The 23,023-nt window shown below is 42.0% G+C and overlaps 1 protein-coding gene across 1 annotated transcript in view; it reads right to left on the minus strand.

Moving 5' to 3' along the window:
- lrp6 (LDL receptor related protein 6) overlaps positions 1 to 23,023 on the minus strand; it is a 65,287-nt gene that overhangs the window by 17,484 nt on the left and 24,780 nt on the right. Inside the window, exons 4-10 of the mRNA XM_031898568.1 lie at positions 15,329 to 15,525; positions 14,428 to 14,559; positions 8,447 to 8,843; positions 8,002 to 8,173; positions 4,214 to 4,430; positions 3,792 to 4,081; positions 3,451 to 3,677 (exon numbers count right to left, since the gene is read on the minus strand). Coding sequence (XP_031754428.1) covers positions 3,451 to 3,677; positions 3,792 to 4,081; positions 4,214 to 4,430; positions 8,002 to 8,173; positions 8,447 to 8,843; positions 14,428 to 14,559; positions 15,329 to 15,525 — 1,632 coding nt within the window. The remainder of the gene's footprint in view (positions 1 to 3,450; positions 3,678 to 3,791; positions 4,082 to 4,213; positions 4,431 to 8,001; positions 8,174 to 8,446; positions 8,844 to 14,427; positions 14,560 to 15,328; positions 15,526 to 23,023) is intronic.

Here is a 23,023-nt window from a genome sequence, read left to right on the forward strand (position 1 = left end):
TTCCCTTTTCTCTGTAATAATAAAACAGTACCTGTACTTGATCCCAACTAAGATATAATTACCCCTTATTGGGGGCAGAACAGCCCTATTGGGTTTATTTAATGGTTAAATGATTCCCTTTTCTCTGTAATAATAAAACAGTACCTGTACTTGATCCCAACTAAGATACAATTACCCCTTATTGGGGGCAGAACAGCCCTATTGGGTTTATTTAATGGTTAAATGATTCCCTTTTCTCTGTAATAATAAAACAGTACCTGTACTTGATCCCAACTAAGATATAATTACCCCTTATTGGGGGCAGAACAGCCCTATTGGGTTTATTTAATGGTTAAATGATTCCCTTTTCTCTGTAATAATAAAACAGTACCTGTACTTGATCCCAACTAAGATATAATTACCCCTTATTGGGGCAGAACAGCCCTATTGGGTTTATTTAATGGTTAAATGATTCCCTTTTCTCTGTAATAATAAAACAGTACCTGTACTTGATCCCAACTAAGATATAATTACCCCTTATTGGGGCAGAACAGCCCTATTGGGTTTATTTCATGGTTAAATGATTCCCTTTTCTCTGTAATAATAAAACAGTACCTGTACTTGATCCCAACTAAGATATAATTACCCCTTATTGGGGCAGAACAGCCTTATTGGGTTTATTCAATATTTAAATGATATTTAGCAGACTTAAGTTATGGAGATCCAAATTACAGAAAGATCCCTTCTCCGGAAAACCCCAGGTCCCGAGCATTCTGGATAACAGGTCCCATACCTGTACTTGCACAATACCTGCAAAGTGGTAGGGTATCAGAGTGTTTCCCTGGCTTTGTGGCCAGTCCACATGTACCATGCTTGGTTACCAATTTGTACCCTCTCCCCCAACCCAGATGATAATACTATTTCCCCCCTTAGTTGGCCGACCCACATTCAGAGTGACATCACTTCCAGTTTCGCAGGCCCCCGGGTCAGAAGGTAAACTAACCTACTGTGGGGAGGGTTGTGTTTGCTAGCCCGGGTCAGGTCTGCCCAATCAGACCCATGCAGGTCTCTATCCTAGGAGATGATGACGGACACCCCCCCCTTCCTTAAAGAGAACCTGTCACCCACACATAAAAAAAAACCAATATAATTAAAGTCCTTTATAAATTAAACATGAAACCCAAATTCTTTTTTGAATTAAATCGTCCATACCTGTTATAAATGCATTTAAAAATCTGAGCTGTCAATCATATATTGCCTGCCCCGCCTCTATGCCGAAGGCATAGAGGCGGGGCAGGCAATATATGATTGACAGCTCAGATTTTTAATTGCAACTGCTTTCATTTTCCATTCAGCACTTCCTAGATATCACCTAGATGCAAAATGCATACAAAAACTTGCCTTTGTGTCCACAAAATGGCGCCGGTACCCCTGCTCACCCCCATTTCCCTTCCTTCATCGATTGCACAGCATTATTCACAATGCCAGCCAATAGGATTAATGCTTATGGAACAGAACTTTTTACGGGTGACTGCACCTTTCCTGCTGATCAGATATGCACCAAAGAAGTCCCTAATGCCAAAATAGTTATTCTGCCAATAGGGGGGGGGGGGGGGGGTCCCAAAGAGAACTTACCCTATAAAGGGGGATGTAAAATGTCCATACAACACTTCCACTGCTCTTCAAATAAAGATGTTTTTTGCAGCACAAACAATTAATAGGTTAAAAAATAAGATTTCACGGGGGGCTCATGAGTCTTTGCGCCCCATTGAAAATAAAACAAACATCTACACCGTCATTTGTACCAATATCTAAAATCAATAGAAGCTACAAAACCCAGAAATAAATCCCCTTACGAAAGGGGTGGGGAGAAGCTTCCAGCTGAAATGGAAAGCCTTTTGGGACGAGGGGGCCAGATGCAGACAATTCCAGGCAGTGTCGGTGTTTATGCAGCAGCCTGGAGCCGACTCGGTTCCTCCCTGGAGTTTACTAAAATCCAGATTCAGTTCCGTCCCGCATCTGGAAAACTACACAGCAGGGACGCCCAGCAGCAGAGGTGGAACCTTATCAATTAGCCGTGGAATGTGCACAATTTGCCAGTCAACTCCCTCTCGGCCCGAGCGGAGGAAATGGACTTTTCACCAGCTGCCCGCAGAGTCACTTCCAGATAAAACATATAATTAATATATATATATATATATATATATATATATATATTTCCCCCAGCCTTGCTTATAAAGCCAACTGCACAGTATGCAAACTCACAGAAATAAATCTGTCTAAAGTAAACAAAGTTTCAATAAAAAGAAATAGTTTTCAGATCCAGTATTTGGATTCCCCCCCTTATCCTGCTCCTCTAAGGAACAGATCTGGCCAAAACCTCATAGAAAAAGAACATTTTCTTTTAAATACAAAACCTCAAATGACGATAGGAAGGAAGAGCTGGGAGAAAAGTTAACTAATGCAGAGCAAACGCTGAAATTCCTAATATAATATCATTGCAAATTTGCAAAAGATCTGTTTGTTAGGCACGGTCACAAGTAAAGGTCCCCATACACGGGCCGATTCTAGCTTCCGGCATTAGTCCCTTAGACCGATTCGGCAGCTAATCGGCCCGTGTAGGGGCACTAACGACCGGCCTGCCCGACCGATATCTGGCCTGAAATCAGCCAGATTTCAATCTGGCAGGTTAAAAAACTCTAGTTGGATCGGGGACCGCATTGGCTCGTTGATGTGGTCTCCGGACCGACTTTGCCTATACCCGTCGTTATAATACGATCGTTTGGCCCCAGGGATTCTCCCGATATCACCCCAAAGATCCGCTCACTTGGCGACATTGCCAGCGAGCGGATCTGAAGGTGTATGGGCACCTTAAATCACTGCACAATCTGACCCCAAGCTTGGCCTTGGAAACAACCAATCGGTCACACGAAAGATCGTTAAATCCGCCACTAACCTTCAGGGCTGAAACGGCAGATAAGGAGGTAGAAACAATAGGGTTTCTACCTCTTTCTGTCGATTCAGCCCTGACGGCAGATTTTGCTCAGGCACCTTCTATGGCGCCCGATCAAAATCTTTTAACCTGGCCGATCGGCGAGTCGACCGATATCAGCAGCCTCCTGCAAGGTTTTGTACGATATTATCGGTGCGTGTATAGCCAGCTTTAGACTGGCTCAGACTAAGGGCAAATGAAGACCAGCTAAATAAGGACCTCAACATTGCGTCATTCAATGGCATTTTCAAACTTGCCCAATAAATATTTGGCCGATATTTAGACAGATATCAGTTGGGCAGACCATTAGGATGCCCCCATACATCAAGTCTGAAGGCATGAGTAAGCTTAAGCTGGCCATACACGGCAAGATTCGCTCATTTGGCAAGGTCACCAAACGAGTGAAACTTTCTACCAATATGCCCACTTAAAAGGGTTGATATTAGAGCGTGGCAGATTATAACCAACCACCTACTTACCCTTCTGCTGGATCCAATGCAAGAGCCCTTGGGCTGTCGAGGTCTTTCCAAACTAGGATCTGTCTGTGCTGTCCATCCAACTTCGATACCTCAATACGGTTAGTACCAGTATCCGCCCAGTATAGATTTTTCCCCAACCAATCCACTGCCATTCCTTCTGGATAATCCAGGCCGAACTGTACCACATGTTCAAGGGCACTGCCATTCATGAACGCTCTACTGATTGTCTGTAAGGGTAAAAGACATTCAGTGCCGATTTACCTAGTGTAAAGCCAAGATACTTCACCTTCAAGCAAATTACATAAAAGAAATTCAGGCCTAGCGCTAGTGCATTCACTCACCTTTAGACTGACGTCTGTCCAATAGATTCTATTGTCCGTGACGTCAAAATCGAGAGCCGAGGCTTCTTTCACTCCAGTCAGGGGTATGGCTACATGGCTATTACTAGTCTCCAGGGATATACGGCGAATGTCAGCTCTGCGGGAGAACAGGAGAAAAGCTTCGGGGACGATGCAGGTTTTCATGTCACTGATCAGTTCCAAGCCGATAGGGCAGGCACAGCGAGGTCCTTGCGGCCGGAACAGGCAAAGGTGACTGCAGCCGCCATTGTTTTCAGCACAGCCATTTGTACCTAGAACACAATCATATATATATATTATTAAATACCAAAAAATGGCCAAATGCTTGCTTTATCCTTATTTGGACTATTGCACACTATCAAGGCCTTACTGTAATAATATAAAACTCAGCAGGGACCACCTACCAGACATTTTATGTATGTTGGTGGCTTTCAGCCCCATGAGATCAGGCAGCTGGTCTATAATGACCTCGCGCTCTCCTGTACGCTTGTGAACCCTTTCAATGCTGCGTCTCTGCCAGTCAGTCCAATACACATAATCGCCCAGAAGTGTGAAGCCGAAAATATGGGGCAGCTTGTCTTCCACCAGAACTCGCCTGCCTGTGCCATCTGTTGTCATAACCTAAATGAAAAAAAGAATAAAGTATATTAAATTACATCAATCTCACAACAACTTTGTGTCAGACTAGCAACATCCATTAGAAATATTTCCCTTCAAAGTATCACACACCAGCAAATAAGGAATGGGAGGCATCGGGTGATTGAGTAGAGTAAAATACTCAAGATCACCCTTGTGAGATGCAATGCATAATCCCTTTGTATAATAACTTTTAGTATGACACAGACAGTGATATTGCTTTCACTGTTTAGCCATTTTTCAGTTTAGTTTTTTGCTCAGCATCTATCTGGTTAATATTATTAAAATGGTAGCCTCATAGAGCAATAGTAGTTTGGCTGCTGGGGTCACTGACCCCCATTTAAGGGTGAAGACACACTACTTTTTCATGGCTACTAAACACCTGAAAATCCCCTGCCATAGACAATGCTGAGAATTGCCTCTGCTAAACCACACGTAGAAACAATTATCAGTAAATGATCAGCATTGTCTGTTTTAGTAGCCACGACAAGTAGCTGCTACTAGTAGCTCTGTGTGTCTTCACCCTAAAAGTCCCCATTCACATTAAGATCCGCTCGCTTGGCGAGATCACCAAGCGAGTGGATCTTCACCAGATATCCCCACCTACGGGTGGACGATATTGGGGAACGTGTAGGGCCAAACGATTGAATTATATTGGCGGCAATGGGGCAGTCGGTTTGGGGACCGCATCAACGAGCCGATGAGGTCCCCGATCTGACTGAATCTTCTAACCGATTGATATCTGTCCAATTTAAGGCCAGATATTGGTCGGCCAGGCCCCTCCACGGGTCGATAAGCTGCCGAATCGGTCCAAGGGACCCGTGCTGGAATGAATACCGAACCGAATCCTGGATTTGGTGCATCCCTAACTTGAATTAAAGCAAAACAAGGGCTCGTGGGAAAGGGCCTTTCTGACTCCTGTGGTCTATTCAGTGCAATGAGGTACTCTGCAAAAACCACAACACGGCAGAGATAAGTCTTCCCATAAATGAGATCCCCATTTAGTGTCCCCAGCGATAGTCGAGTCTTTGCATCGAGTGTGAAAGAACCTTCAAGTGGTTTGTGCATTTGAAACCACTTTGCGGTGCACAGTTTCACATTCTGGATCAATATCTAAACACTGGGGTCAACCGCAAAAGGGGGGAAAAAAAAAAAAAAATCTTCAACAGGAAACACGTGTGGCTTAAACCACTTCCACCGTATTAGGCGGTGTTAGAGCTGGCAGGGGAAAGTGCATGATACACCTTCAAGGGTCTTAAAGTGGAACTGTCAGAGCCATAAGAATCAAGAAAACAGGGACACTATATTGATCGATTTTGGGTTAAAAATTCCACTCGGAGCAGGCGTCTGCTGCTTAGTAAAAGAATACATTTCTCAGTGCCCCGGTTAACTCACCTCTTGCTAATAATGTATTCTGGGCAAGGTTGAGAGTGCCCCATGGTGTGTGGCTTACACAAAAATGCCTCCCCTACTGCCCACAGACCCAGGACAATGCACGGCAGCCATTTCAATCCCGAGTAAGATTAATGTCACTGCCGTAGACAGTCTGCTGCGGGCTGCCAGATAAAGTGGGGAACAAAGGCTCCTTCTGAACCCCCCGCCGGGCTCCATTAACCACAGCCGTCAGCTTATCGCCGTCTCAGGGGTTGGCAAAGAACCCACATAGCAAAGGCGGCGCTGAGGAATAAAACTGCAGCTCGTGACTAGCAGGCCGACACAATTAAGGCAGCTTCCCCACGCCGGGCCTTTTATTGCACTCACAGCGAGCACCTTGGGTATGTGCCACTCAGCAATAGGGAAGGGCTAAAGGCTTCCATTAGTGGCAGAAAATAAACAAAGAGCCATTCGGGTTAATGCTAATACAGGTATGGGATCCCTTATTCGGAAACCTGTTATCCAGAAAAGCTCCGAATTACGGAAAGTCCGTCTCCCATAGACTCCATTATAATCAAATAATTCAGATTTTTTAAACTGATTTCCCTTTTCTCTGTAATAATAAAACAGTACCTGTACTTGATTCCAACTAAGATATAATTACCCCTTATTGGGGCAGAACAGCCCTATTGGGTTTATTTAATGGTTAAATGATTCCCTTTTCTCTGTAATAACAAAACAGTACCTGTACTTGATCCCAACTAAGATATAATTACCCCTTATTGGGGCAGAACAGCCCTATTGGGTTTATTTAATGGTTAAATGATTCCCTTTTCTCTGTAATAATAAAACAGTACCTGTACTTGATCCCAACTAAGATATAATTACCCCTTATTGGGGGCAGAACAGCCCTATTGGGTTTATTTAATGGTTAAATGATTCCCTTTTCTCTGTAATAATAAAACAGTACCTGTACTTGATCCCAACTAAGATATAATTATCCCTTATTGGGGGCAGAACAGCCCTATTGGGTTTATTTAATGGTTAAATTATTCCCTTTTCTCTGTAATAATAAAACAGTACCTGTACTTGATCCCAACTAAGATATAATTACCCCTTATTGGGGGCAGAACAGCCCTATTGGGTTTATTTAATGGTTAAATGATTCCCTTTTCTCTGTAATAATAAAACAGTACCTGTACTTGATCCCAACTAAGATATAATTACCTCTTATTGGGGGCAGAACAGCCCTATTGGGTTTATTTAATGGTTAAATGATTCCCTTTTCTCTGTAATAATAAAACAGTACCTGTACTTGATCCCAACTAAGATATAATTACCCCTTATTTGGGCAGAATAGTCCTATTGGGTTTAATTAATGTTTTATTGATTTTTTAGTAGACAAGGTATGGAGATCCAAATTAAGGAAAGACCCCTTATCAGGAACACCCATGGTCCCAAGCATTCTGGATAACGGGTCCTATACCTGTAGTATCAAAACAGAACCCCCAGTAGTATTGTAAAACCCTAAGAAAGGCTTGCTGATGTACTGCCTCTTTCCAGTGTTCGTACAGGTATCTGACCCCAAAAGCAAAGAGATAAAGAAAAGCACTGTAATTCTACAATTTTATAAAGTTCTTTTCAGCCCCTCTGTGTTCGTCTTCCAGTCTCTCAATTACAGTAGTGTCTGGTTGCTAGGGTAAACGACAGCCTAGCAACCAGACAGCTGCAGAAATTTCAAACTGGTGAGCTGCTGAACAAATATCTAAATAAAGGTGGCCATACATACCTGAATGTCAATGGAGGGAACGAACCATCTTTCCTGTGACCAATGGTGGCAGGAAAGATCAGGGCTGAATTGTCAGATACAGAGGTAGAAACAATATGGATTATACCTCCACCTGACAATTCAGCCCTAAACGCAAATTCTGCTCAGGTGCCTTCAACGGTGCACGATCAAAATCTTTTATCCCGTCCGATCGACAAGACGACCAATATCCAAAATCCTTGCATTATTGGTTGTCTCGTCAATCCGTCAAACACACACTGAATAATGTACGAAACACGGTTTTGTACGATACTATCGGTGTGTATGGCCAGCTTAATTCAAGCACTAACCCTTTAAGAAGTAAAATATTTTATATAACAAAGTCTCGTCATTTTGTACGAAACTTGGACCCACCTCTATCTTATCGGTCTTGGCATCTCCCCAGTAGATTTTCCCTTCTGCATAATCCAGTGCCAGACCATTGGGCCAACCAAGTGAGGTGTTCACTAATATAATCCTGTCTGAGCCATCCATTGCAGCACGCTCAATTTTAGGGATTTCTCCCCAATCAGTCCAATACATGTACCTATATAAAAAAAAAAGTATATTATTTTATTATTCAGGTTTGGAACCCTTTCTCTGGAAACCAGTTATCCAGAAAGATCCAAATCTATGTCCCATAGACTCCATTTTAAAAAAAAATATATCCTTTTTCTCTGTAATAATAAAACATACATGCAACACTGTTCTAGTACCTATAGGGCTTTCGGTATACAAAAACCACTGATGTTGTATGGGTGCTATAAGCTATGGGGTATTCCTTGGTTGGTAAAGGGGGAAAAAAATAAATAAATCGTACCCATTCATAGGATCTAGCACTATGGCTCGTGGTTCATCCAGGTCCTCGGATATGAGGATCTTGCGCATAGTCCCATTCAGCCGAGTGACTTCAATGCGGTCCGTCCCCGTGTCGGTCCAGTACAAGTTCCGAGCCACCCAATCAACAGCGATACCATCCGGATGGGCCACTTGGGAGGTGACAATGTATTGACTGGAAGAGCCATCGATCTGTGTGCGGCGTATGGCTCTCACCTCGTCGTCCGTCCAGTAAATGTACCCTTCTACAGGATCATAGTCAATGGCAATAGCGTGGCGAATATCGTCCAGTGGCAAAACAATATCTGTGAAGTCCGGAGTGTCCAGCGATATTCGCCTGAGGTCCGTCCTGCGGACAAGCAGCAGCAACTCTGTAGCACCTACACAAATGGCAAAGAGATGCAAAAGTTCAACTCAAGATACATGTTATTTTAAAATTCATTCATTCAATTCTTCATTTTTATTTTGGCAGTTTAGCTTTCTGTTAGTTTGTAATTGCAGCAGCTAACTAGTTGCTAGGGTCAATTTAATCTAGCAACCAGGCAGCGGTTTCAAATAGAGATAGCAATATCATTAGAGGAGGGTCTAAATAGAAATATAAGTAATAAAAAGTAACAACAGCAATAAAAAAAAAATGTAGCCTCGCTGCCGGGGTCAGTGAACTCCATTTGAAAAAACTATAAACAAATAAAAATTGAAGACCTTCAGCTTTGTACAGGTATGGAATCCCTTATCCGGAAACTCGATATCAAGAAAGCTCCGAATTACGGAAAGCCTGTCTCCATTTTAATCAAATAATTCAGATTTTTAAAATTGATTTCCTTTTTCTCTGTACAGGTATGGGATCCCTTATCCGGAAACCCGTTATCCAGAAAGCTCCGAATTACGGAATGCCTCTCTCCCATAGACTCCATTTTAATCAAATTATTCAGAATTTTAAAACTGATTTCCTTTTTCTCTGTAATAATAAAACAGTACCTGTACTTGATCCCAACTAAGATATAATTACCCCTTATTGGGGCAGAACAGCCCTATTGGGTTTATTTAATGGTTAAATGATTCCCTTTTCTCTGTAATAATAAAACAGTTCCATGTAATTGATCCCAACTAAGATATAAATAATGCTTATTGGATGCAAAACAATCCCATAGGGTTTAATTAATGTTTTATTGATTCTTTAGTAGACTTAAGGTATGGAGATCCAAATTACGGAAAGACCCCTTATCCGGAATACCCTTGGTCCCGAGCATTCTGGATAACGGGTCCTATACCTGTATTAATAAAACAGTACCTGTACTTGATCCCAACTAAGATATAATTACCCCTTATTGGGGCAGAACAGCCCTATTGGGTTTATTTAATGGTTAAATGATTCCCTTTTCTCTGTAATAATAAAACAGTACCTGTACTTGATCCCAACTAAGATATAATTACCCCTTATTGGGGGCAGAACAGCCCTATTGGGTTTATTTAATGGTTAAATGATTCCCTTTTCTCTGTAATAATAAAACAGTACCTGTACTTGATCCCAACTAAGATATAATTACCCCTTATTGGGGGCAGAACAGCCCTATTGGGTTTAATTAATGTTTTATTGTTTTTTTTTTTAGTAGACTTAAGGTATGAAGATCCAAATTATGGAAATACCCCTTATCCGGAATACCCTTGGTCCTGAGCATTCTGGATAGGGGGTCCTATACCTGTACAGTGAAGCCTACAGTAGCTAAGCTTGACAAAGTACCTATGTTTCCTTTGTACAGCTAAAGCTCAATATCCAATAGAAAGTCTTGTCATGCTATGGTATATCTGTTTAGTAATCAAGTAAGTGGCAGTAAGGTGCTACACCACGAGAACAGTAAGTGGATAATGCAGCCCTCCAGCTACAAGTCATATAGAAGAAGATCAAAAGCAGGAGGGCTGCACAATGGATTTTTACAATGACCAGCTGCCAAATTCCCACATATGGAGCTAATAGCAGTAAATCTGTTTGCTCCCTATTAATGCCGTATTTTATGTCTATCACATTATCTAAATCTGTGTTTTATTATTTGGCAATGATTACATAACACGCGTGTGTGTGTGTGTGCGCAGCCACAAGGCTTCCCACTTTTATGCCTCGGTGCGGAACACATCCGAAGGGAGGGGGGAATCAATGTTTAGTCTAGGGATTTTTTTTTCCTTCTTCGTGTTCTAGAATTACAACTTTTTCAGGTAGTCGCAGTTGGTTCAAGGGCAGGACCAACATTCCAGCAGCCGACAAGGGGGGAGCCAGACGGGGGGCTGAGCCAAAACAACCGAAAAGGGGGTTTGGAGGGTGGGAAGGCAAGACTCGTGGTCCTGGAAGGAGATTGCAGCTAAGCTTTACTCATTGATAGGGGGGGGGGGGAGCTGCCATGTTGCAGGTCTCTCTCTCTCTCTGACTAAGGTTGCGTGAGAGAAACCAGACAAATGTCAGCAGTGCACACCTGCAGTGATTGTTATCTGCATAGTAAACATTGCACAAACACACAGACGCTGCTTCCTCTCTCCCCTCCGGCACAGATAACTTCGGCAGGGTCGGACTGGGCCACTGGGAAAAAAACCCAGTGGGGCCCAGACCAGACCCTTGCCGGCGCTCCCCCACGGTGTTCCTTCCCATAATGCGTTGAACTTAATTGCGCTCAGGGGGTTAGGGAGGCTCAGCGGGGCCCCTAGGGGGTATGGGGGGACCTGCACCCCCCAGTCCAACACTGAACTTCGGGCCAGTGTCCGACGGACCCACGGGGATATCAGGGAAACTCCCGGTGAGCCCTCCTGCTTCGGACCATTTGGCCTAATTCATAGTCATTTCTATTTCTCTATGGAAACAAATTGATTAAATATAAAGAAGAATAGATTATGGTACGTAAAAGATAAAAAACTAGAGGTTTGGTGAAAAGTCTTCTTGTGGGCCCTGGCATCCCAGTCCGACACTGCTCCGGGCCCACCAAATGCTTGGTATTCAGCAAGGCCTTTATAGTTTGCAAGATTAAAATATCAGCATGGCCATGGCTGGCAAAATGAAAAAAATATAAATAACATTTAAAAAAAAAAAAAATCATCACAATGGGGGTCACTGACCCCAGCAGCCAAAAAACTATTGCTCTGTGAGGCTACAATTTTGTTAGTTATTGTTAATTATCTTATCTTTCTAGTCAGGCCTCTCCTACAAATATATTAGTTGTTCACTCATAAAACTACCTGGTTGCTAAGGTCAATTGAACCCTGGCAACCAGATTGCTGAAAATCCAAACTGGAGAGTTGCTGGAAAAAATTTAAAATGAAATACCCAGTTAAGTAAAAGGTGAACAACCCCAAGTAGCTCTCGTCTAGCATTCCCCAATGTGTTATAAGGAAGAATTTACATGTATTTTTTTGGAAGCGCAAAATCTCCCCACCCAGTTCAGAAGAGAAAAATAATTCTTTGACAAACAATGCAGTATTGTTCTGGCCGCTTACATGGCCGGCGATCCAAGCCCTGCAGCTAAACCTTCCACAGATCTGGCTGCCCTGAAGACAAAGATCCCTTATCCGGAAAAGCCCAGGTCCCGAGCATTCTGGATAACAGGTCCCATACCTGTATTAGTGTTGCATTGTTGTAATTGATTATTATGGAGTCTGTGGAAGATGGCCTTCCCATATTTGGATAACAGAGATATAGATATGTATCTATACAGGTATCCAGAATGCTTGGGGTTTACTGGTTCCGTAATTTGGATCTCCATACCTTGAGTCTGCTAAATATCATTTAACCATGAAATAAACCCAACAGGGCTGTTCTGCCCCAATAAGGGGTAATTAAATCTTAGTTGGGATCAAGTACAGGTACTGTTTTATTATTACAGAGAAAAGGGAATCATTTAACCATTAAATAAACCCAACAGGGCTGTTCTGCCCCAATAAGGGGTAATTAAATCTTAGTTGGGATCAAGTACAGGTACTGTTTTATTATTACAGAGAAAAGGGAATCATTTAACCATGAAATAAACCCAATAGGGCTGTTCTGCCCCCAATAAGGGGTAATTATATCTTAGTTGGGATCAAGTACAGGTACTGTTTTATTATTACAGAGAAAAGGGAATCATTTAACCATGAAATAAACCCAATAGGGCTGTTCTGCCCCAATAAGGGGTAATTATATCTTAGTTGGGATCAAGTACAGGTACTGTTTTATTATTACAGAGAAAAGGGAATCATTTAACCATGAAATAAACCCAATAGGACTGTTCTGCCCCCAATAAGGGGTAATTAAATCTTAGTTGGGATCAAGTACGGGTACTGTTTTATTATTACAGAGAAAAGGGAATCATTTAACCATGAAATAAACCCAATAGGGCTGTTCTGCCCCCAATAAGGGGTAATTATATCTTAGTTGGGATCAAGTACAGGTACAGTTTTATTATTACAGAGAAAAGGAAATCATTTTTAAAAATTAGAATTATTTGCTTATAATGGAGTCTATGGGAGATGGACTTTCCATAATTCGGAGCTTTCTGGATAATGGGTCCTATACCTGTATATATAAAACCAAACTGAGAACAAACTGAATTTGCACAAATGACAGATGTTAGGAAAGATTGGTAACTATGATGTTCTGGTATCTCTGGTCACTTAACAGCTGCTTTGGTGGGAATCCCATAATATCCCAGTAGTAGCATCCCGCCACACACACGCACACTACTAAGCATGAGATCACCCACAGCCGGCAAGAGCAGCTTTGCTTTCCAAGAAGTGTCTCATCAGTGATTCATTTTTTAACCTCCCTGATGGATTTCCATTTAAAGGAGAACTAATGCTTAACAGAGAAGGAGGGTAGAAATGCTACACATTATGTTTTGGAATTCTGAACAAGATCAAGCCCTTAAGCTGTGAAGATCAATGCCTTCAAACATGCTCCCAATAGAATCCTATTACAGGTATAGGACCCATTATCCAGAATGCTCGGGACCTGGGGTATTCCGGATAAGGGGTCTTTCCGTAATTTGGATCTTCATACCTTAAGTCTATTAAAAAAATCAATAAAACCCAATAGGAGTGTTTTGCATCCAATAAGGGGTAATTATATCTTAGTTGGGATCAAGTACAGGTACTGTTTTATTATTACAGAGAAAAGGGAATCATTTAACCATGAAATAAACCCAATAGGGCTGTTCTGCCCCCAATAAGGGGTAATTATATCTTAGTTGGGATCAAGTACAGGTACTGTTTTATTATTACAGAGAAAAGGGAATCATTTAACCATGAAATAAACCCAATAGGGCTGTTCTGCCCCAATAAGGGGTAATTATATCTTAGTTGGGATCAAGTACAGGTACTGTTTTATTATTACAGAGAAAAGGGAATCATTTAACCATTAAATAAACCCAATAGGGCTGTTCTGCCCCAATAAGGGGTAATTATATGTTAGTTGGGATCAAGTACAGGTACTGTTTTATTATTACAGAGAAAAGGGAATCATTTAACCATTAAATAAACCCAATAGGGCTGTTCTGCCCCAATAAGGGGTAATTATATCTTAGTTGGGATCAAGTACAGGTACTGTTTTATTATTACAGAGAAAAAGGAAATCAGTTTTAAAATTCTGAATTATTTGATTAAAATGGAGTCTATGGGAGACAGGCTCTCCGTAATTCGGAGCTTTCTGGATATCGGGTTTCCGGATAAGGGATTCTATAACCGTACATCTTTCCAGCCCTCAAATGGGGATCACCGACTACCAGCCAAAAAAAACAAAAAAAAACTATTGCTCTGTGAGGCTACAATTTTATTATGGTTACTTTTTTATCCTAATATCCTATATCTTCATATTCCAGTACCTTATTCAAACCACTGCCTGGTTGTCAAGGTAAACAAGACCCTAGCAACCAGATAGCTGCTAAAATACCAAACTGCAGAGCTGCTGAACAAAAGGCTACAAAATACAAAACATGGCCACTGGGCACTCACCATGCATGCACATCTTCCCGTCCTCCATGAGGCGCACACCTGTGGGACAAGCGCACTGATAAAACGGCTCCATGGGAGACATTAGGCATAAATGAGAGCAACCCCCGTTGTGTACTGCGCAGGGATTTGTGGCTGCAAGAGGAAAGAAATGTCTGCATGAATTTACAAGCATATGAAGAGATCATAATAAGACACTATAAGGGGCTCCATGATATCTGAAGGAGGCCCTGGCATTACTAGATTTTTATATTATGTATGTGTATGTGTGTATATATATATACCTGTGCCCCCCCCCCCCGCAGGGGCCCCCCTAAACCCCCTCACAGGGCCCCGCATCCAACATCCTCCCCAGAGGGCGTAAATTTAACGCGTAAGGGGAGGAACGGTCGGGCAAGGGGTGCGCCGGCAATAGTTGGGTCTTGGCCGCCGGGGTCCGCCGGGATTTTTCCTGGTGTCTCTGCGGCAACAACTCCCATTGACTTCTATAGATACTCACAAGTCTTTAGATCAGTGGTTCTCAACCTTCCTCATGTTGTGGTGACCCCCAACCATAAAATTATTCCTAAGCCCATCGGAAATACGTGTTTTCCGACGGTCTTAGGCGACCCCTGTGAAAGGGTTGTTCGACCCCCAAAGCGGTCCCCGACCCACAGGTTGAGAACCACTGCTTTAGATGGCGAATTTTATTTTGTTTTTTTGCACTTAATATATACCAGACATTCGAGTAATCAAAACATAACTCAAATTCGAGTTTTTTTTAAGCTCAAAACATTAAAAAAAAAAAAGCAAACTCAACGAGTTTCATGACCTGTAAAAAAGCACTTGGCCTTCAAACATTGTGCTTTTATTTGGTCAGGGAACTCCTATAATAATGAAATATCGCTGCCCGACAAGAACTGACCGTTTGGCTGTCTCAGACGGCTAAAAACATGGATGTCCATGGGGGAGAAAATGTCCGAATCCACCTCTCGCCGGTCCTCTCCAGTGTACTTGTTACAGGCCAGGATGGAGCGGGTGGTCCAGTCTGTCCAGTAGATGGTGTCCCCAAATAGAGTCAGGGCGAAGGGATGAGCAAGAGAACCTTTAATAACCGTTTGCCTGAGGAGACAGAGAAACCAGGGTCGTTACAATATATTACTAGAACAGGACATTCTGTACTTCTCTCGCTGATTAAAGACAAGGGTATCCTTATGTCTGGGAACACAATCTGCTACAATATTACCATAAAACATACTCAATTTCACGAAAGTTTTGCCACTTGAGAGCGCCAATTCTTTGAAGACTGACCTCTTCACTACCCTAGAAGACGTGGAAGCTTTCATACATATCAATAAATGCGGACAAATGGTAAAATAAGTATCACCGAGACCGGCAGATACATCAGGGCAATTACATGGCTGCAATCAGCCTGCACGAATATCCGAGTGCTTTGTTACTAGGTAACGGCCAGTAAGTGGCCAGCATTAGGGCGATACCATGGCAACAGTCTCACCATTAAAGATAATGGGAATCACTGGGCTAATGGAGCACATAAGCCACTATAAGCCAATGAAGGGTCCATTGCTATTTTCTATCATCAGAAGCCATCTGGGATTTAGTAGCATCACAAGCTGCGCCGGAATAAACAAGTGGCAACACAACTCTACCGATGCTTATTACAGGGCACACCATTCTATGTGTTAAAATGGCCATACACGCTAAGATCCGCTTGCTTGGCGAGGTTGCAAAGTGAGCGGATCTTCTCCTGATATCCACACCTACGGGTCGGCGATATCAGGCTAGTTCAGGCTAATCTGGTAGTTTGGCCCTGGGGCCAAACAATCAAATTAAGGCGACGGGTATAGGTGCAGTCGTTTCGGGGACCACATTTTTAAACCTGCCCGATCGATATCTGCCAGATATCGGTCAGACAGGCCCGTCGTTAGTGCCTCTACATGGGCCGAAAAGCTGCCGAGTTGGTCTAAGGGGTCGATATCAGCAGCTACAACTGTCCCGTGTATGGCCACCTTTACCTTAATCTTCTCACCAGGGTAGGGGTAAATTCCTATCTTATCGGCCCGTGTAGGGGCACTACCGACGGGCCTGCCCGACCGATATCTGGCCTGAAATCGGCCAGATCTCGATCGGGCAGGTTAGAAAATCTAGTCGGATCGGGGACCTCATCGGCTCGTTGATGCGGTCCCCGGACCGACTTTTCCTATGCCCGGTCGTTATAATTCGATCGTTTGGCCCCAAGGCCAAACGATCGAATAATCCTGGGTTCTCCCGATATCGCCCACTCGTAGGTGGGGATATCGGGAGAAGATCCGCTCGCCTGGCGACATCCCCAAGCGAGCGGATAGGCCAGTGCATGGGGACCTTTATTTTGCATTTTCCAATAGGGAACTGATTAACGACCTGGAGATAATGCCGTCCCAATCAATATCTGGCTGGCGTTCATTCTGATAGCAATGTAGCGGGGAAGAATACCTCATGGGCCAAGGCCCAGTATCTATTATTCAATATCTATTAGACCTTTTCATTTCACTTTCTGTGACATTTAATCCACAATGTTTATAGCAACATAATCGGCCAAAATTGCCTTTCCTGAGGGATTTTATTCCGGATCTGATATTTCCCCAATAACGCTGCCGTAGCCAGATCCTGGAGTCAGTGCATTCCTTTGACTTGAGCCGAGGGTTCCCAAACCCCATATGATTTTGGGTGGTGCGGCCAAAGCAATACAGTGATATGTTTGGCCTGACTGCACTGCTGCACCTTCCTCAGTATCTTTACTTACTGTACAAAGCACTATAACATTCTAGGCGTCCTTATTTCGAGAAGTAAAGGGGAGCTTTTATGGTCATTCTATATTTGTCAATTGGAAATATTAAAAGGTAAATGTATATATTTTTCCCACCTATATCTTTTATGGGTTGCTGCAGTTTCACTCTTACTGTGTTATATTTCTATTACAGTCTACAGCATGTATGACCTAGCGGTCAATAGAGTGCAGAGGTCCAAAAGCCTATAGCCCGTACAGAGCACAATTCAGCAGGAACAGCCCCCTAAGTTTGCTCATAGCCTGTACAGAGAGATACCATAAAACTATGGCACATAGGGATTCCCCTGTACTAAGCACAATTCAGCAGGAACAGCCCCCTAAGTTTGCTCATAGCCTGTACAGAGAGATACCATAAAACTATGGCAGCATAGGGATTCCCCTGTACTAAGCACAATTCAGCAGGAACAGCCCCCTAAGTTTGCTCATAGCGTGTACAGAGAGATACCATAAAACTATGGCACATAGGGATTCCCCTGTACTAAGCACAATTCAGCAGAAACAGCCCCCTAAGTTTGCTCATAGCCTGTACAGAGAGATACCATAAAACTATGGCACATAGGGATTCCCCTGTACTAAGCACAATTCAGCAGGAACAGCCCCCTAAGTTTGCCCATAGCCTGTACAGAGAGATACCATAAAACTATGGCACATAGGGATTCCCCTGTACTAAGCACAATTCAGCAGGAACAGCCCCCTAAGTTTGCTCATAGCCTGTACAGAGAGATAGCATAGAACTATGGCAGCATAGGGATTCCCCTGTACTAAGCACAATTCAGCAGGAACAGCCCCCTAAGTTTGCTCAGTCTTTAGAGTACTGTAGAACAGGTCCACACTAAATATGTAATGAATAAAAAGTAAGTGCCTTGTCACATCTGAAGCCATTTCTCTGCTCTACTTCTCATCCTGAATTTCCTCCGATTGTACAAACTCTGCTCCATTCACCAGAAAAATCTTGTCTAAAAAGGGGAGAATTCAGTCACAAGGCCTTTCTTTATGTAATGGGCCTGAGAATGGCAGGAACAAAGAGGACTTTATAGGGAGTGGGGGGGGGGGGAGGACTTCTGCTGGCCATTAGCATTTCCTGCCCGGAGCTGGTGAGATTATCGCAAGTGTAATCAGACACAGGGAGCAATGGGAAACAGACGGGGAGAGGTGAGCAGCCGGCTAGAATAAACACGTCGGGCTGGAAGGATCTGAGCTGGAGGGAGCGCTCACAGCTGGAACAGTTTGGTAGCTACAAATACAACAAATTTGGGTTCAACAACCTCTGGGATGGCCCACTTTTAACCCTTCTGCTCCCAGTAATAGGAAGCGCTTTAAATGCAGGAAGTCGCGCTTATTTGTTAACGGGGCCCCTCACTTACGGAAGGGCCACCCCTGTGTTTTGGAAAGGAAAAGATTTTTTTTTTTTAATTTGGATTAGGTAAGGAATCTGAAAGGCATCTAGAGCCGAGATGTAATGTTTGCTCACAGGTATGGGATCAGTCATCTGGAAATTCGTTATCCAGACAGATCCGAATTACGGAAAGGCCATCTCCCATAGACTCCATTATAAGCAAATAATTCTAATTTTTGAAAATGATTTCCTTTTTCTCTGTAATAATAAAACAGTACCTGTACTTGATCCCAACTAAGATATAATTACCCCTTATTGGGGGCAGAACAGCCCTATTGGGTTTATTTAATGGTTAAATGATTCCCTTTTCTCTGTAATAATAAAACAGTACCTGTACTTGATCCCAACTAAGATATAATTACCCCTTATTGGGGGCAGAACAGCCCTATTGGGTTTATTTCATGGTTAAATGATTCCCTTTTCTCTGTAATAATAAAACAGTACCTGTACTTGATCCCAACTAAGATATAATTACCCCTTATTGGGGGCAGAACAGCCCTATTGGGTTTATTTCATGGTTAAATGATTCCCTTTTCTCTGTAATAATAAAACAGTACCTGTACTTGATCCCAACTAAGATATAATTACCCCTTATTGGGGGCAGAACAGTCCTATTGGGTTTATTTAATGGTTAAATGATTCCCTTTTCTCTGTAATAATAAAACAGTACCTGTACTTGATCCCAACTAAGATATAATTACCCCTTATTGGGGCAGAACAGCCCTATTGGGTTTGTTTCATGGTTAAATGATTCCCTTTTCTCTGTAATAATAAAACAGTACCTGTACTTGATCCCAACTAAGATATAATTACCCCTTATTGGGGGCAGAACAGTCCTATTGGGTTGATTTGTTATATGGAGATCCAAATTACAGAAAGACCCCTTATCCGGAAAACCCCAGGTCCCGAGCATTCTGGATAATAGGTCCCATACCTGTACAGGACTTGGCTGAAAGCACAAGTCACTCCTGTATTTGATACATTGTGCCCCTTTTCTTGTTAACTGGAAGCCCTGGTTGGTCCCCTACTGAAATGACATACGGGGCCCAATAGCCTGTAGGAGCAATGGAGGTTGCCCCTCGTGTCAGAAAGGAAACAGGAAGGACAGTTATCTCCCTATGTTGCTGCGTGTGCATTCTGGGAGGAAACAGGGACGTTTCTGGTAACAATGAGTAAGTGGGGGCCACAGGAAAACCATCTGCTGTGTGTGTGTCAGTAGGGTTACACAGCTTTTGCTTTTTGGCAGTGCTGATGTAGCAGTAAAAAGTGTGGTTTACCTTTAAATTAAACTTTTAATATGTTATAGAATGTCCTATTCCTAGCAACTTTGCTATTGGTCTTCATTGTGTATTTTTTTTTTTTTATTATTTGCCTTCCCTTTCTACATCTACCAGATTTCAAATGAGGGGCAGACAAAATGTGATCTTTTTTATAACTTGTTATTACTTATCTTTCTACTCACTCCCTCTCCTACTCATATCCCTTGACTCTCATTCAACCTACTGCCTGGTTGCTAAGGTAAAGAAGACCCTAGCAACCAGATAGCTGCTAAAATTCCAAACAGGAGAGCTGCTGAAAAAAAAAAAAATAACTGAAAAAGTACAATTGCAAATTGTCTCAGAATGTCTGTCATACTAAAGGTTAATGTAATGGTAAACAACTACTTAAAAAGGGAAAATACAATAAGCATCACAAGATCATCAGTATAGAACTAGTGAAAACCCTGCATAGAACTGTGTATAACATTCTCTGTACTGGCACAAATTCTTTTTTTTCCACTTTGCAGTCATGGGATTTGGTATCAATAATGCTTTTTATTCTATAAGAACAAGTCTGGACTAAGCAACCTGCAGAAATAAGGCAACTTGGGGGGGGGGGGGGGGGTGATTAAAGGGGATGTAAAGCCAAAAATAAACAATTCTACTTTTCAATATACATTCATTACACAACGTCACTGGTTTTAAAGTCCTTTTAAACCCTTTTAAAGGAGAAGGAAATGTATTTATCATAAAAGTCTATATAAATACAGACATAAGCACTCACAGAAAACCTTCCTTAAGTCTGCTAAAAAAAATTATTTAAACAGTAATAAAACCCAATAGGATTGTTTTAGCTCAAATGCGAATTAATTATATTATCCTTTGGATCAAGTACAGGTACTGTTTTATTATTACAGAGAAAAGGGAATCATTTAACCATGAAATAAACCCAATAGGGCTGTTCTGCCCCCAATAAGGGGTAATTATATCTTAGTTGGGATCAAGTACAGGTACTGTTTTATTATTACAGAGAAAAGGGAATCATTTAACCATGAAATAAACCCAATAGGGCTGTTCTGCCCCAATAAGGGGTAATTATATCTTCGTTGGGATCAAGTACAGGTACTGTTTTATTATTACAGAGAAAAGGGAATCATTTAACCATGAAATAAACCCAATAGGGCTGTTCTGCCCCAATAAGGGGTAATTATATCTTCGTTGGGATCAAGTACAGGTACTGTTTTATTATTACAGAGAAAAGGGAATCATTTAACCATTAAATAAACCCAATAGGGCTGTTCTGCCCCAATAAGGGGTAATTATATCTTAGTTGGGATCAAGTACAGGTACTGTTTTATTATTACAGAGAAAAGGGAATCATTTAACCATTAAATAAACCCAATAGGGCTGTTCTGCCCCCAATAAGGGGTAATTATATCTTAGTTGGGATCAAGTACAGGTACTGTTTTATTATTACAGAGAAAAGGGAATCATTTAACCATTAAATAAACCCAATAGGGCTGTTCTGCCCCAATAAGGGGTAATTATATCTTAGTTGGGATCAAGTACAGGTACTGTTTTATTATTACAGAGAAAAGGGAATCATTTAACCATTAAATAAACCCAATAGGGCTGTTCTGCCCCCAATAAGGGGTAATTATATCTTAGTTGGGATCAAGTACAGGTACTGTTTTATTATTACAGAGAAAAGGGAATCATTTAACCATGAAATAAACCCAATAGGGCTGTTCTGCCCCAATAAGGGGTAATTATATCTTAGTTGGGATCAAGTACAGGTACTGTTTTATTATTACAGAGAAAAGGGAATCATTTAACCATGAAATAAACCCCCAATAAGGGGTAATTATATCTTAGTTGGGATCAAGTACAGGTACTGTTTTATTATTACAGAGAAAAAGGAAATCAGTTTTTAAAAATTAGAATTACTTGCTTATAATGGAGTCTATGGGAAATGGCCTTTCCGTAATTCGGAATTTTCTGGATAAGGGATCCCATACCTGTACTGCAACACCCACAAACCCAGCAAAGGCTTGAAGTAAGGGTTAAACATTTCCTTCAGAAAGCGGGAACACCCGAGAGAGGGGGGGAAAAACTCAAAACAACCGGCAGAATTTCATAGCCCGGAGGCAGACGAACAGCAAATCACGACAGGACTGGTAGCAGTGTAATAACTTGTGGCACCGGCAGCTGTGTAAATATTCCCCTGCTTGTTACAAGGAAGCGCTCCTATAGCAACGGGCTGCCATTTGTGTCCTCCTCAAAGTTCCACAGAATCTGATGCCAAGTCACGAGCGGCACTGAAGCCAATAAACTTTACACAAGGCAAATACAAAACTAACAAAGTGTACAGGAATTTAATCAGTTAACTATTTCACAGCTACTTGCTCCGGTTAAAGGGGATGTCCACCCAAAAACAGCGTTAATAATGTTATAAAGTTATTTGTAAATGTAATTGCTGTTGAACGCAACCAGGACATTTATATTCTCAGCACTTCCGGCTCCGACTGCTTAAACATTGCAGCAGAAGCCATACTGGCTTCTGCAACAGGGTTATGGGAGATAGCTCTTAGTACCAGTTGATCCAGGGACTGGTCCGATTGCCATCTTGGAGTCAGGAAGGAATTGTTTCCCCTCTGGGGCAAATTAGAGAGGCTTCAGATGGGGGTTTTCGCCTTCCTCTGGATCAACTGGCAGTTAGGCAGGTTATATATAGGCATTATGGTTGAACGTGATGGACGTACGTCTTTTATCAACCTAACTTACTATGTTATTATGTAATTCTAAGCAACTTTCTAATCAGTCTTCATTTTTTTTTTATAGTCTTTGAATTATTTGTCGTCTTCTTCTGACTATTTATCGACTTTCAAATGGGGGTCACTGACTTAAAAAGGCAATTGCTAAGGCAATTTGAATCCTAGCAACAAGATAGTGCTGAAATTTCAAATGAAGACTAATTGGTAATTGTCTTAGAAACTTTCTCTTTAAATCATATATAATGTTAACTCAAAGGTGAACAACCCCTTTAATCAGAAGTTTGCATAGAATTACATTTCTGCTCATTATGTAACAATGTTTGGGTGGAGTTGCCCTTTAATT

This window comes from Xenopus tropicalis, chromosome 3 (genome assembly GCF_000004195.4).
Source record: "Xenopus tropicalis strain Nigerian chromosome 3, UCB_Xtro_10.0, whole genome shotgun sequence".
NCBI classification, from domain to species: domain Eukaryota; kingdom Metazoa; phylum Chordata; class Amphibia; order Anura; family Pipidae; genus Xenopus; species Xenopus tropicalis.